Source organism: Sarcophilus harrisii, chromosome 2, assembly GCF_902635505.1.
Source record: "Sarcophilus harrisii chromosome 2, mSarHar1.11, whole genome shotgun sequence".
Taxonomy (NCBI): Eukaryota; Metazoa; Chordata; class Mammalia; order Dasyuromorphia; family Dasyuridae; genus Sarcophilus; species Sarcophilus harrisii.
Window position 1 is genome coordinate 404,976,648 of NC_045427.1, and position 16,808 is coordinate 404,993,455.

Consider the following 16,808-nt stretch of genomic DNA (forward strand, 5'->3'; position numbering starts at 1 on the left):
ATAGTTTGGTATGATTGCTTTACCTTTTCATTTCAATTTTGTTTAAGCCAAAATAAGGCTTTCCTCTGAAAGTCCTCAAAAAGCCTCTTTAGAAAATGGACTTTTAGTTTCATTTAAATAGCATTTCATTGGAAATAAACCATGTTTCATATAATAAACATTGTCACTTTAATGAAAAACATAAGGGATAAAAGTTAATAATCTGCTTTAATTTCAAAACTCATGGTTTTTTTTTTTTGGTATGTAATGAGGTGATATCTTAGTGAAATTTGCAAAGTACCTTGGGATTTAATTATGTCAATCAGTTGTCCTGAAATGAGTTTCATTTGGGACCATCAATGCTAATGATAAATGTATCAGAAGGGGAAGGTGGTCTCCCAGGTTCTGACTGTCTTGTGTACAAAGATAGAAGAGTAGCAAGAACACTACCAGGTTAGATGAATGGCAAGATAAATGTTGTCAATGAAAAAAAAAAATTGTAACTTTGCCCAGAGTCATGCCGGATTGGACAAAAATGTTATTTGGAAACCAAGCCCCACATTTCCCACTGACAGTGGCATAGACCGAGTTTGGTAGTGGGAGAGGCAGGCTGTCTTCGAATTCATTTAAGGTTTCAAGCCTCAGTTTCCTCATCTGTAAAATGAAGAGGTCGGATTAGGTCCCAACCAGTGCTAAGTGTAAGATCCATTATTCTTTCTGCTTATAGAAGGATGAACACTGTGTTTGGAAGACTTCAGAATGGACCTTGTTTAATACTGGGTCACAGCAGCCTGGCTGAGCTTGAAGCTGTGCAGAAAAGTTCTCAAAGCTAAAATCCACCCTATTCAGGTACTGAAGTGAGAGGGAACAAATATACAATATGCTAAGTTCAAATGTGGCCTCATTCACTTCCTAGCTGTATGACCCTGGGCAAGTCACTTAATCCTAATGCCTCAGTTGCCTTAGTTGTAAAATGAGTTGGAGAAGGAAATAGCAATCCATTCCAGTATGTTTACCAAGAAAACCCCAAATGGGGTGACAAAGAATCAGATATGACTGAACAATCAACCTCCCAGATTTTTCTTAGATCAATAATAGGAGCTCTAGACTTCATTCCACCATAACTAGCTATGCGATCTGAGCAACCCATTTTATTTCATTTGGCATAATAATGACTAATTTTTGAGATGGCCCAGGCTTTTGGACCCATTTGGATAAGGAAACAAAGGGCCAGAGAAGGTAAGTGACATTCAAGGGATCACACATGTAGTAGATGATAAAGGCTGGATTCATGTTCAGATCTTCCCAATTTCAAATCTAGCACTCAAATTACTACCCCACGATGGATCTAACTGGTCCTAGGATTGCTTCTATGGTAGCACTATTGAAATGGCAACGTGTGATTTCTTATCACTCATGTAGTTTTCCTTGAGGAAATTCTATAACTTGGACCCAGATCCACCCATTTCAAAGATTATTCCATGTCTTTATCAGAACTTAGGTTCCATGCAGAACTTTAGCTGCTGATATTCTCTCCCTTGCTACCATGAGGACCTTTGGGGTCACTATGGCAATTCAGAAACTTGTCCAGAATGAGTACAGTCATGCCATTCTCTTTGAAACTTCTCAGGTCAATGAGTAGTGAGTACATGGCACCAGTGTCCTTGTTTGTCAATTCAACATACATGTTTAAAGTTCTTCCTCTGTACAAGGGGACTGAGGACACATAAGATGCACATTCTGTTCTTATGGAATCTCTTAGGGATTTGCCACTGTGCTATAAAGGTCAGTGAGATAAACACACACAAGAAATCCAGGCAAAGTCCTAAGAGATTTTCGAGAGGGAGAGATCTCTTTCATTTGGGGGTAGGTTTAGTATGGTGGGTCAGGGAAGATTTTATGAGCAAGTTAGCTTTTGAGTTGGATTTTAAAATAAAGGAGGGATTTCAGCAGGTAAAATCCTAGCTGGTTTCATTCCTGGTATGGTGGATGACCTGAACAGAGGTATAGAGATGAGAGAAGACAGGGCAAGGACAAGGGACAGATCAATTCAGTTCAACTGAAACACAGAATAGATGAAGGTTGAGAAGGAAGGTTAGAGCCAGATCTGTGGAGGGACTTGAATGCCAGTATTGAGAGTTGAACTTTTTCTCTTCCCAATGTATACATTTTATAGACTGGATAAAGCTATTCAGAGCTAGTAAATGAGTCTTAAAACCTAAGAAAAATACGTAAGTTTATTGAAAAAAGATAATATCCCATTTAAAACCATTTAGAAATTTACAAAACATTACATTAGTACATCATTTTAAAGAAGATGCTTTATAGAGCAGCTACCTTTAAGTACCAAGTATGGTGAATAATCTTTTATATTCTACTACAGAGAAAGTAGCTGTAGAAACTCCTGCAATGTAGAATGTGTTGGTGTCAATCCATGTTTCCTCCTGTTGAACAAAAGAATTTTTTTGCCAGATGGATCTTTCTCTATATAACAGAGTAACTTCAAGTGTAGTATTTCAGTAAAATCATGATGGCAGATGCTATACATTATTATACAATGGAGAAGGTCTGTCTTCCTGTGAGGAGATGAGTAGGAGTTGTTTTCTCTGTGTTGTTGTTATTGTTTTTGTTTTTACTGTTTTAAAGGGAGTTTTGAATAATTCAGAAACCATTTTACTAGTTGGAAAGGGAAACTGTGACAGGGCTTTTCTCATTTCAGTGATTTTGATAAACTGAGAAATCAACACTTCTCTTATTCCAGAACCAGGTCCTACGAGCACCTGGTCTGTGCTTTGGTACAGAACAATTGCTAGCTTTTTCTGTTCAATTTATTTTTGCTTGTTTTCAGAACCTAGTCCTTATCCCCTTATGTGCTGGTGAGGCTACTTGAACTCCTTTAATAGAGCACATATATGGGTCTTTGTGGACTTGTGTAGCTGCAGATGTATAATAGTATTATTATACCATAAGCTATCTTTTCTATGAGTATTTGTTATCCATATAGAAAGGTCGACTCCCAGGTTAGTGTCCTTAAATTATTCAGCTTAGTCCTGGGATACCTTCCTGAAACATAGTTGGTATGTGTTCAGTTAAAAAAGACATCATTAAAAAAATAACTTAACCAAAGAATAATTAAGATGGTATATGTACTACAAAAAAATCTCCAAACCAAGTATAATTGAATTTTTGATTAATATTGTTTTAGATTATCCGTATTATTGATCTTTTTCATAGATGAGAGCATTTGAGAATTGGATGCATATACAGAGATGCATGAGTATCTATGGCATTTAGCTATTGCTGTATTTAAATGTGGCTTCAGGAAGAGATTATATGATAAGTATATTTTTTTATAACTTTCATTGGTTTTATTTGTTTATTCTAGGCCTTATTAGGGTCTCTTTGTGTGAATTTAGACACTACCCTAGAAACAAAACAGAAGCAGCTTCAGCAACTCTGATAACTTTTATGAAAATTTCCTTCTTCCACTGAAATGGCTCTGCTGACTGCACTGCTGTGATGTGGGAAGGTGACACTGTTGGTGAAGTTTTCTCAAGAGGCCTTGATTTGAGATTGGGCCAGTGCTTCCTGTGTACAATCAGGAGTAGATAGTTCTCTCCCAGAAATTCTATCAGATGATTCTGAAATTAACCTTTGAGGAACCCTACATTGGCTAATGCTCCAGATCATTGAATAGTCTCTCTATAGTCCATATACAGTTTGAGTCTGCATCTTTTCTTTTCCCCTGAATTGAAGGATGACTGTCTCAACAAGCTAGCATTGGGTTTAATTTAGTCAGCAGACTTTCTGAACCTTGCTCTCACTCCCCATGAATGTGCAGCAGAAATCTAATTATATTCTTTTTGAGGTTTTGTCCACCATTTAAATTAGACTGTTCTCTCAGGTTTAGAGCCTAGGGGAAAATTAGCCATGGATTTTCATAAGAAATAGGAGCTTAGTAGAAATAGGATGTTTATCTCCATCCCAAATTTTGCAACTTCATTCCACAAGGCCCTCATTTCTAGCTCATTGTAAAGATATATGCCTAAGATTAATACATCGCAAGATCCTGAAACTGATTTGAAATGACCAGTAAGGCTATTAGAATAGCTGAACACATGATGTCTGTGTATTATAAAATTGACAACACCAAAAAAAAAAGCCAAAAAAACCAAAAACAGCCAGAGAATAATGGATGGGAGTAGCTGGATTTTTTGGCACTAAATATTATTTTTTAAAAAATCTCATGGGGATTTAATTGAGGCCTCAGCCAATTTGATTCAATAGCCATTTATTAAACACCTATTATGTGCAAGGTACTGTGCTAGGTGCTAGGGATACAAAAACAGAAACAAAACAGTCTCTGCCCTCAAGGAGCTTACATTCTACTGGAAGAAAGATAGTAAAACCATGTTGGTTGGTTTTACTAAACTTATTTTTGTTCTTGTTGTTCCAAGGGTGGAGATGTCATAAATAGCCTGATCATCTCAGGCCCAGATCTTTCTTTCTTTACCTTGTCAAAGGGAATCTTGGGGATCTGTAATTAGATGGCATGTGAGCATGAATGTCATGACAGAAATTCTTCTTATCCTTCCTATACCATTCTTATTTACCTAAATTTCACTGGATGTCAAAATGAGCAAGAAGTTATAATACTGATCACGTTACTCTGTGTGTGTGTGTGTGTGTGTGTGTGTGTGTGTGTGTAGTATTAGGACCTTTTTTCAAGTCCTAATAACATTTCAATGTCATACAATTGTTAAATAATTAATTTGGGTTCAAATTTCTAATTAAGGAATGAAAAAGTACCAACAAATAAGGGCTATCATGCAGTTTGATTTCTTTTTGTGCTTAAGTATTGCTGATGTCTCAGAAAACTGTGGATTGGAGTTCTTTGTTTTCATAGAACAACTGAGGAGTAATCCTCAAGTACCCTCATGTCTCTGTACCTGCTTCCTTTCCCTGTCTGTGATCCTAGGTCTGAGAGAGTTTATATTCATGATGTCGGTGGATGATTCATTGCAGGATGCTGGGGTAATGAAAGAGCATATGAATGGCTGCTGGCAACCTTCTTGCCTATGAAACCACATATGTTTGAAAAGGAGCTCTGCAAGTTGGCATTAGAGTATCTATAAAACCTTTAGCAAGTGGGACCTGCTCCTTCTGCCATTGAGTCCCATTGGGTGACTGGTCTCAACCCTGCTGAGACCTGCCTGCCCCATCTCTGATTAGGTCTGGATTCTGCACATCTCCTGGGAGAATCCTGGTGATCTTTTGAGCAGTTTGGCTACCAAGCAGGAGAGGTCAGGGCACTTGGCTTCCCCCCCTTGGGAAGGCAGTTTGAGGAGTGCATTGTTCTAACAAGTTCAGATCCACCAAAAACACTTCTTTTTCACCTTTTTGGTTTTCCTTCGTAAGTCCTGTTTTTCAGGAGCAGGAGGCTCTGCTGGCGGCTTTGGTGGTAGGGCTGTCTCAGGTGGTGGTTCTACTTGGTCCAGACTACTTAGAACTTGATGGAATCTCCCTTCTTGCTGTCGGAAATCATATTCTACACTGAAAACAAAACAAAACAAAAGTAGAGAAAATAGTAATAAATTTTACCCAGTCCCTAGCATGTAGGCAAGGCTTATCTTGGCTTTTAGGACTCTGCTAGATGCTCATGGAAAGTCAAAATAATTCTAAGACATCATTTCTATGTTCAAAAGGCTGATCTTTTGGTTGGAGAATCAGGATATACATGCATACATACATGCACACATACACATACTCATGAACTAATTTTAATAATATAGGACAATAAGATGGCTTGTTAAAATGTGTGGTAGAGACTACAATAGAAAAATTCCTTGCTGTAGAATCTGAACATCTAGGTTCAAATCTCACCTCTGATACTCATTGACTATATGACTTTGGGACAATAAATTAACTTCAGTGTCCTTATTTGTAAAATGAAGGGATTAGATTAGATGGTCTCTGAAGACTTTTCCAGCTGTAGGCTTATGATCTTGAGGAATTACAGTCTATTATGGAAGAATAGAGAAGGTCAGGGAAAGGAAAGATCAGTGTGTGAAGGAATAGTCAGGGAAAGCTTCTTGGAGGAGGCGGACAATTAAGTTAGACTGAAGGATAGGAAAATAAATAGAAAGTAGATAGGGTGAGCATCAAAGCACACAGCATGAGAAAAGCTTAAGTGAAAATGTAGCTGGGTTTTGAGAGAGATAAGGAAAATAATAACTCTGTAGGATGATGGCTATAGAGGAACAGTAGAAAAGGAATTAATAGGTAGTTGGATAGTAGATCTAGAACATTAGAGATCATCTAGTCTAAACAGGGTCTTTTAAAAATGAGGAAAGGGGAACCTAGTTGGATAAAATGCCAGCCCTAGAATCAGGAGGACCTGAGTTTAAATCTGGCCTTAAGGCATTACTACTTGTGTGACCCTGGGCAAGTTACTTAGCCCTCATTGCTTCCGAATAAAAGAAAAATGAAGAAACGGACAGGGAGACCTCAAGTTTATAGCTAGAATTGTTCCTGGTCCTAGTCCTGTAGGTCTCAAAGATAGGGGTGTCAGTGAAAGTGGTTAGTTTTCTCTAGGCTATGTGATGAATCTGTGGGTATGTGTTGAGGAGATGCCATATTTTCTCTGCTAATGAGTTTTAAATGCCAAGAGATGAAAGACCTCCCTTGTTACTCTGTGATATGGTATGCTTTCAGATACTCTTTTCTCCATCATTGATCGGACAGGGTTTTCACACATGGCCAGGGACTTAAAAAGAGGCTGTCATCATGGTTTATTCTGATCTACAGCCTCACATTTCCACTCCTCAGACTGAGTTTTTAGGTCAGAGTTAGCACTCAAGGACTAGCTGCTAGAAAAGCCAAAACAAACAAACAAACCAAAAAAATCTTAACACTAGTCATGCATGAATAATAAAATGTCATCAAAGCAGTCTGCCACTTAGCATTCTGAAATGGAAGAACTTCCCTCCATAAGGAGATCAAAGGGACAAGTATTTTTGGTGTCTAGACTAATGTCACTTTAGCCCATGGGCTTTTCTTCCTTTCATACTTCTAAATAACCATCTTTAAAACTCAAATTATCCTCACTCTGGCTTTCTTCTTTTCTCTCATAACTGGCTTTTTACCTATTAAGGCACAGGCATAAGGTACAGGTTTGGATGTGAAGAGACCAGGAATAGACACATATTTCAGGGACTCAGGAATGATCCTTTTTGGTATATCATGTTGCATTTGGTTTACTCATTTTGACACTCTATCTTTGGACTATCATAGAATCACAGCTTGAAAGTTAGAAGAGACTTCAGAGATTACTGAGTCCAATTTCCATATTTCCCATATTTTCTGTAAGTCCCAGGAATGTTAAATGACTTGCCCATAATCAAGTAAGCATTATGGGCCAAAGCTGAAATTTACCAGAGCTGAGATTTGAACTTGAGCTCTCCAATTCCAGTCCCAGCTTTGTCTTTTGTACCATGCTGATTTCTAATGAGCATTTGGCTGGTTTTTATTTTAGCTGTAGACAGTGGAGGATGACCTTCCTTAATCCAACCAGTCAAATATCAAATATTTTAAAGTCTAGGCGAGGAGGAAGAGTCCCTAGGGGGTGAGGACACTGCTATTGCATACCCTAGTAGGAAAATACAAATAGTGAAGAATACTTTACCTGTCACTGAACTTTAACTATGTACTCTATAGCCCTCAAGTGATCTTAGGTTCTATTCTGTTCTCCCTGTTAAATCCCAATCTTCCTCAAGTATGCATTCACTCTACTTTAAATATTTAGAAAGTAGAGGAAGGGTCACTTTTTTTGTTAACTTTCTGAACTGATGAAAAGAATATTACATCAGGGAGATGTTAATCTGTCTCATTCACACCCCCTCTAATGGTGTGAACATTCATGGGTCAGAAAAAGAGAACTTTCATGTTCAGAGAGACCCTTACTCCCTAAATAATCCTGCTGCCAGAGTTGCTGCCTATTTTTCTGGTAGGGTTAGAGAGAAAAGTAAGCATCAAGAATACCAGGTGAAGCCAGGATGTCTGTGTTTAGGCTAGTGTTCCCTAATATTCCCAGTTTGGGACATCCCTGAAAACATCTAACTTCTATTTGTGCTAAGGCATATCTTCCCCCTTACAACTATATATAAATATATATATGTATGTAAATATATATGTACTTATAAGTATTTGTACACAAACACATTTTCATTTATGTAAATTGAAAGAATATGTGTATATCTTGGAGTATGTATTTAATAGCTCTCTGATTTTACTGGTATAGTGAGCTCCTGGTAAAGAACTTAGAACCCTTTGGAACCTGTGCTATTAAATAGTAGCTCAGGGCATTGAGGGGTTCAGAGAATTGTTCAGTGCCATAGGCACATGTCATTATACAAATATATGCATATATACACATCATACACAACAGACACATGCAAATGTGTATATGTACACACATGTACATGTATAAAGCATATATCAGAGGTACCTCATTACTTGCCATTTAGAATAAAAGAGACAGAGAGGTCTTTATTTCAATTCCTACCCATCCAAATGCATGTATATTATGTGAATGTATGTGTCAATATATAGATACACACTTATAAATGTGTATTTTTATATTTTCAGACATGCATATATATGCATATGTTTTGTGTATATATGTATATATGTAAGTATTCTAAGCAACCTGGTGTAATCTATAAAGCATTAGGTTCAAATCCTGCCTTTGATACTTACATGTGACCCTGAGTAGGTCCTTTTACCTCTCAATACCACAGGAAAATCTTTAGGTCTAAAAGTCATAAAATACCTATCCAATATACATAAGTAAGGAGAGAGAATTACTTTACAAGAGTTTCCTTTACTATATATAAAATCCTGTTTTATAGTAGATATTTAGTCTTAAGTATGTATATGTGTATATATACATATCTATGCATATTTCTACATAGATGTGAGTATAATGTATGCAAATGTTTATGTGTCTGGAAAAGTGTTTTTTTCTTGAAGATCTCTCTACTTACCTATATATTTATCTCTCTGTCCATCAGTCTGTCTATCCATTCATCTATCTATCTGTCTATTTGATCTCTCTCTCTCTCTCTCTCTTTCTCTTTCTCTTTCTCTCTCTCTCATGTTATATAGGAATCTTTGCTGAACTAATTGCATTTATTAATGCAGATCAGGGAGTTGTCAATTCACTTATAATCTTAAAGAATTTCCTGTGACCCTGACAAATTAACTGACTTGTCCAGAGCCACACAGCCTAACATATGTCAGCCACAGACCTTCCTGCCCTCAAAGCTGGTTCTTTATCATCTGTATCACGCTACTTTATTTTACAATACGTGCACATTATATTCCTCCATGTTTAAGCCTCTGTGATGAACAATTGGCATTAAGACGAAAGATTCACCAAAAGGACGCCATTCATTCATCTTCAGGCTGTATAGATGGTTCCTTTATGTGGCAGTTCCTAGAGGATCTGGTTCATGTGAGCGTATCTTATTGCCTCTCCTTGGGAACAGCCTGTACTAAATGCTTCTCCACTTAATTAGGTGATAGTCAAGGTCATAAATTCTGAAAGGCTCTAATGATAATAATAACTAACATTTTTAGTGAATTAAAGTTTGCAAAGTGCTTTGCATATATTATTTTATTTGATCCTCCCACCAATCATGTGCTATAAATGCTATTATTGTTTTCCCCTAGGGATCTCAGTAGGGCCAGGGACTATCTTGAGCTTTCCTTTACTCCATCTCACCTGCCTGGACTGAAAAGAAACTGATTTTATACTCTATGGCATAAATGAGACACTACATTGAGGTCAACTCCATTCTTTAGCAGAACAAGACAATATATCTGCCAGGTTCTCTCTCCACCAATGCCGTTGGTCTTCTCTTGTGTGTGACTTAACCCTCTACACCTAGAATTACCTCTTTATTTTGCTCCTCTTGTTCTGCTGTGAATATCACTGATGTTCTTCTCGCCATCCCCTCAGTGCAAGTTTAGGGAAGAATACAATCTTTGTTTCTATGGAAACACTGGCCCTTAAGTAATGCAAAGGGATTTCACAGCAGGATCCAATTTTAATCACGGATAATATACAATAACAATAACTTATAATCAAATAATAACTATAAAATAATGATTTTGGGCACTAATCCCCATTGTTTCCCCTCCCCTCTAACAGTTTGATAATTTAATAGGCATTGAAAGTGAATTTCCTTTTCAAAGCCAGGTAAATAACAGATAATAGAGAAACATAGATGGCACTTGGAAATTGATTATAATTTTTTTAGGCCAAGGCAATTTTATTAACAGAAAGGTAAATTATCAGTTTTCCTTTTTTCCCCCTCACATTAGTATATTTGAAAAACCACTATGGAGGAGGGAGTACTGAAGGGAAACACATATTGATTTTTACAAGAAGGACTCATTTTCATGTGTTTCTCATACTGAAGTTTTATGGAATAAGGAGACTACACTCAGGACTCTCTCTATTCATCCAACCTCTGCTAGACTGAGGCAACTACTGGCAAAGGATCTTTAATTTATAAAGCTTGAAAGGTTTGGGAGCTGAAATATTGCAGAAAGATATCTGCAGATTCTTAGATTGTACTTCTTTTTTAAGTTTTTAAACATAAGACATGTATTTAATAATAAGGTAAAAGTAAGGATAATCAATATTTCACAATTATCTCAATAAAAGGAAAATCCTATAATAATCAATATATCACAATCCATAGAAAAATCTGAGCCATACGCTTTCATCACTGCTTATAATATCCCTCAGGGAGAGAGGAAACATACATACAGAAACCTAGCAGAGGGATTGTGCTTCTGCTCTGAGGGTCCTGATCACCCTGTTGAAAGTGACTTCATTACCCTGAGAGGATATCTTCATACATATTAAAATCAGCTTTTATGTGTAACAATCTAAGACTAAAGCACGACTTTGGTGTCTCTGCTAAAGTAAGTGGTTGAGTTTTGTCTAGGTCTTGTGGCAAACTGAAAGATAATGAGCAACAAAAATAATAGTTTAGCATTTAGATAGCATTTAAGGATTGTAAAGTGCTTTACAAATATTATCTCATTTGATTTTTACAACAACTCTGAGAGGGAGATGCTGTTATTATTTCCATGTTACCAATTAGGAAACTGAGGCAGACAGAATGACTTGCCCAGTTATACAGCTAGTGAAGATCTATCTAGATTTGAACTTAGACTTTCCTGACTCCAGGTCCAGGGCTCTATCTTAGGGCTACTTAGGAAGACCTGACATAAAATCTGTGGAATTAGGGTGTTAGACTAAAGCAGAGATTATTAACCTTTTTTGTGTCATGAACTCTTTTGGTAGTGGGGTGAAGCTTATGGACCTCTTCTCAGGATAATGTTTTAAATGCGTAAAATAAAACACAGAATTATAGAGGAAAACAATTATCCTAAAACAAAATAATTAAAAAAAAATTCAAAGACCTTCTGAAATCTAGCTAGTTAAGAAGCCCGGGGCTAGATGATTCCATTCCAGATTCTGTGCTTCTTTGAAGACTTCAGTGAATTAAGAAATACTATTGATGGTGGCTGGAAAACAGACTCACTCAGAGGTATAGTGGAGAGTTTGGAATCTTAGCTATCCTGCTACATACAATGGAACTTAAAGGATGGTTCCTAAGTATACTACAAATTAATGCAATTGAATACACATTTATTAAACACTTCATCCTGTTAATCATGTATGAAGTACCGGGAATAAAAAAATCAAAACTTAATAGTCCCTGATCTCAAAGAATATACACTCTTATAAATGAAAATTACATATGCACCAAATTAAACATAAAGGTCATGTGAAGAAAGTTACTATCTGCATCTAGAGAAAAAACTGATAAATAGAAGTATGTTTACATACATATATGTGTGTGGGTATGTATGTATACCTATTTGTGTTTAATGCTAGCCATCTCTAGTGTGGGAGGAGCAGCAAGAAAAAAAAGGGAAAAAAAGAAAAATAATTTATATGATAACTACTATATATTTAAAAGGAATAGCAAGTTGTACATAGTAGATTTACAATTTCATGTGCAATCATCTTTTTTATTTTACTATATTATGGAGATACTTGTTTTATTCCATAGGTTGAAAACAAAATTAAAAAAAAATAAAGTTAAGGTTGGACAAAAAAAAATTGAACCCCCCTCCACACACACAAAACAACTGGTGAGATCTAGGCCATGAGTTAGGGAGAACAAAAATTAAAAGATATTTTCTAAAATTACATATAAAATATATACAAAGAAATTTTTCAGAGGAGGGAAGACTCTTGGCATTGGGGAGAAAGGGGCTAACTATATGGACTTCTTACCACTTGAACTAATCTTTGAAGGAGATTGGGTGAGGAGTAAGGGGGGATTGATGGTGAAAAATATTTCAACATTAGTGTCGGCCTGTGTAAAACATGGGAGATGGAATGTCACAGTAAGATTAAGCATGTAGCATGTAGAACTGTTATATATATAATAAACATGGAATGGTAGGTTGGGGGGAGGTTTTGAAGGGTTTTAAAAGTCAGATGAAGAAGGTTTTTTTTTTATTTTTTCCAAAGTACTAGAATTTCTATGCTTTAAGAAAATCACTTTGGCTGCTTTGTGGAGAATGGTTCAGAGACTTGAAAAAGTGGAGGCAGAGAGATGAATTAGGAAATTATTGTAATAACCCAAGTGAAAGGTGATAAAGACTTGGAGAAAATAGATAGAAATAAGGAGACAGATTTGAGCTATATTGTGAAGGTAAAGTTCACATAAAAGACTTGGCAACTGATTAAGATATAAAGAGTGCGGAAGAGAGAATTGTCAAGAATGATTCTACAGTTGTGAATCTTGTTAATGAGAAGAATGGAATTTCTCTGAAAATTCAGGGAATACTTGGGTATATAGTACATGCATGTATATGTGGACATACACACTTACACACACACATTTCACATACACACAAGTGGAATGCGTAAAAAGTTGCTGAGTTCCTCTTAAGTTCTTCAAGTAAACCATGAATGACCACATGATGGGGATGTTGTAGGGTGTATGGGTAGATATAGGATTCTATTTTGTTTGGGCTTTCTCACTTCAAGACCAGCTCTCTATCTATCATGCCATACATCCTCCAGTAAATGTTTGTTGATTGACTAAGCAGTAGTTTTCCTGACCCTAAGACTAGCCCTATGTTGTATTGCCTCTCTTTCTTATTATATATTTATTTGCTGTAACTGAAATGCAATATTGCACAAAATGTATTGACTAACACTTGTGTGAATGTGTGTATATACTTATACATGTACATATTGGTTATGGGACCCAAAAATCATAATTTTCTGAAGGAAAGTATTGTCTGAATTAGGAAAATACTGTGTAGCAGCAAGATATAGTTGAAAGAATACTGTGTTTAGAATCAAAGGAACTGGGTTCAAATCCTGTGTATTCCACTTACTGACTTTGGTAAATTATTTTGACCTCTCTGGGTCTAACTTTCATCATCCATAAAATGAAAGAGTTGGACTAGATGACCCTAAGTTCTCTTTAGTGATAAATATATGATCTTGTGTAGTTCTGAAAAAAAATAGTGTGTTTATAAATTGAGGACCTCTTATCTTTAAAAAGGATGAATAGCAAACATTATTTAGAATATTCAGGAAAACTTGAGTCTTTTGTCTTAAATCTGTCTTAAAAATACAGTATAAAGGGAACTTAGAGTTTCATATGCAAAGAATAATTTCACTGTTATTTAATTAAAAATGATAATAGCTGACATTTATGGGACCCTTTAACATTGAGGGGGTGCTTTTATATATCTTACCTCACTTAAATAACTACAACAAATAATTTACATTTTGCAGAGTGTTTAGTGTCTTTGCCATTGCTATTTGAAACTTGGTCTTTTTGCTTTGAACCCAGTAAAATCTTCACTGTCCTATACTGCTTTACTTCTTTGACTGAGGCCGATGGTATGCAAGTACTTCTCTGGGATTTCTCCTAGAACCCTTGAAAAACATACGATAAAAGGGACATAGATTTTGAGATGGAAGGGATCTTGGAAGCTATTAAAACAAATTTCTTCATTTTAGAGGCAAAGAAACTGAAGAGTGGAAGTGACACAGTGGAAGTGTCCCATTCATAAAACTGCACTATCTCACCAGCTTGTGGGACAGTGTGGAAAGTACTTGGGTTAGAGAAATAAAATGGATGTGTTATTGAAAGAGTCACCAAGTCTCTAAGAAATGAAACAGATTACTTGTATTGTGCATACCAATTTCTTCCAAGGATGTTTAAGCTTAGTTCTGTGTAACTTTTTTGATCAGTCATTTCAGTTGTATTCAACTCTTCATGACCCCATTTGAGATTTTCTTGGTAGAAATACTAGAATGATTTGCCATTTCCTTTTCCAGCTCATTTTACAGATGAGGAAACTGAGGCAAACAAGGTTAAGTGAATTGTCCAAAGCCACACAAGTAGTAAGTGTCTGAAGTTGGATTTGAACTCAGGTCTTCCTAGTTCTAAGATAAGCTTGGTCCTATATGCACTGCACCCATCTGGCTGTAGCTTTGTGTGACTGCCTAAAAAGTCAAAGGGCTTTGAACCTCATGGATCATCAAAATTGTCACTGAATACTATCTAGATGCTGATCATTGAGTTGAATTAGATTGATCTATTAGTTTCCTTCCAACATTAACATTCTAATGTCCTAAGACCTTTTGAGGATGTCTGGGTTGTTGCAGGGGATATGGGAGGTGGGACAAATTAAGTAATGCAACTGATTAGTCACTGCTCTAGAAAACAGGTAGATTTCTCCATCTTTGGATAGGCCACAGTCCCAGATTTTATGCAGCCAAAAAAAGTGTGGGAAAAGCAAACTGCAAAGGGGACTTAGAAATATAAAAGACATAAGGATAAGAATAGACTTGAGTTCTCCCTAGTGAACATGCTCTGACAAAATGGATAATAGAATAAATTGGAATTGGGGGGTTGTCAAAATAATACCATTTTACATATACCTAGTATAATAGCTTCAAGTTTCCTAGGACTCTCTTAAGTATAATCTCATAACCCGGTGAGATCAGCACTATTGGGATTCCTGATACATCATCAACAGGCTCATGAGATAGTAAATGTATTGGCATTTGAGTTGGAGAAGGGAGGGGGTGAGGAAAGAAAGTAATTTGTCCCACACTTAACCTTAAACAGATTTAGAGGCAGCAGGAAAGAAACTGGATCAAATCAGTCCAAGACAATTAGTACCCTGAGAAAGGAAGGTGATAAAATAGACATAATTTTCAAGTGGAAATAGAATTTTTTCCTTGGGCTATGACTAAAACCAGGTTTGGGGAGTCTGGTCCAGCATAGAGATAAAAGGAATTAAAAGTTACTGAAAGGTCCCACTCACCCACCCCACCATGGACTAAAGCTTGGAGGACTGATGGATACAACTTTATTGCAGTATAAAAACAGCCTTCCCCATGAGTCTTTGTAAAGCATAGGACATCTGGTTTTTAAATTCAGGGTTCCTGGAAAAAAAAATACTTAATATCTCCCTTCATTAACATATATGAAGTAGTGAGCTTCCACACTCAGGAATAGTTCTCATGAAGATCTTGCTAGTATTTGTGTCCCTATAGGTATGTGCCCTTTCTGGATGTTCTGGTTCATAGCAAATTGTGGGTACATAAAATAAGGGCAGATAAAAGAGCACACATGTTTTTTAAAAAAGAGAAGTGTAGCCAAGTAACAATAATAAACTATGTGGAAGGAAATTTCCCCATGAGTAGACTGAAAAAATGACTGAAACATTCTTTCTCCCTATAGGAAACACATCTTCCAAATTTCTCCTCATGTCTTTTTCATTTTGCTTGTTGGCCAGTGCATTTCCATGGCCCCTCTCCCCACAGTACCCAGGTGCTTCTAGAATTATTGACCTTCAGGAACTTTCTTCTAAACTAGCTGTAAGAGTCAATGGCTATATAAGGGGGGTAGTTTGGTTTCTGTCCATATCGATAAATCACAGACACTCTGGAAAGCAAAACTTTATTGAAACCACAAAGCTTTGGGGGATAATTACAGTTTGAGCAAGTGGGAGATTCCCCCTCCTCCACACATGTATCTTTCAGCCTAGAAGGAGAATGTTCCTAAAACTTTCTCCTAATGACCAGTTTCCTGATTATTTATAGAGTGCAATTTTCAGCTTCACAACTGCCAGCCATTTGGGGCTGGCAAGTTCATCCTTACCTCCCAGGATATCTGTATTCTGATGAGCCTTCTGAGAGTCACAGGTTCATTCAGCCCATAAATAAGCAGTAGATTGAGCTCCAGAAATCTCCACCACTCTTTGTAATAAATTTCAATTTGAGTACTTTAACTCTAAGCTAAGAATTTGGGATGTTAACTCCAGCTCCTCTGTCCTATAAAGGAATACTTTTTTATAGTCAGAGTCAGCTAGATGGAGCAGTAGTGAGAATGCTGAGCCTAGAGTCACAAAGATGTGAGTTCATATCTAGCCTTAGATACTTACTGTCTCTGTGACTGGGCAAATCACTGCCTTAGTTTTCTCAGTTGTAATACCTACTTCCCAGAGCTGTTTTGACTAAGGATTAAATGAAATAATAGTTGTAAAGCACTTAGTACAGTGCCTGGCATGAATCAAATGCTTTTTAAATCCTTGTCCTTCTCACCCCTATCTCAGTGAATTCTTATTATGTATATTGACTTAAAAGAGTAAGCCAGAAGACGAGAAAAGAAGAAAAATTAGAAAGATGGGGGAAATTTGGG

General features: G+C 36.6%; 2 protein-coding genes across 2 annotated transcripts in view; one reads left to right on the top strand and one right to left on the bottom strand.

Moving 5' to 3' along the window:
• DOCK2 (dedicator of cytokinesis 2) overlaps positions 1-16,808 on the top strand; it is a 486,757-nt gene that overhangs the window by 237,537 nt on the left and 232,412 nt on the right. The gene's annotated exons all lie outside the window — the stretch shown is intronic.
• Positions 2,197-16,808, bottom strand: part of INSYN2B (inhibitory synaptic factor family member 2B) — a 130,997-nt gene continuing 116,385 nt past the window's right edge. Inside the window, exon 5 of the mRNA XM_003756811.3 lies at positions 2,197-5,532. Within this exon, the coding sequence (XP_003756859.1) occupies positions 5,346-5,532 (187 nt within the window). The 3' untranslated portion in view covers positions 2,197-5,345. The remainder of the gene's footprint in view (positions 5,533-16,808) is intronic.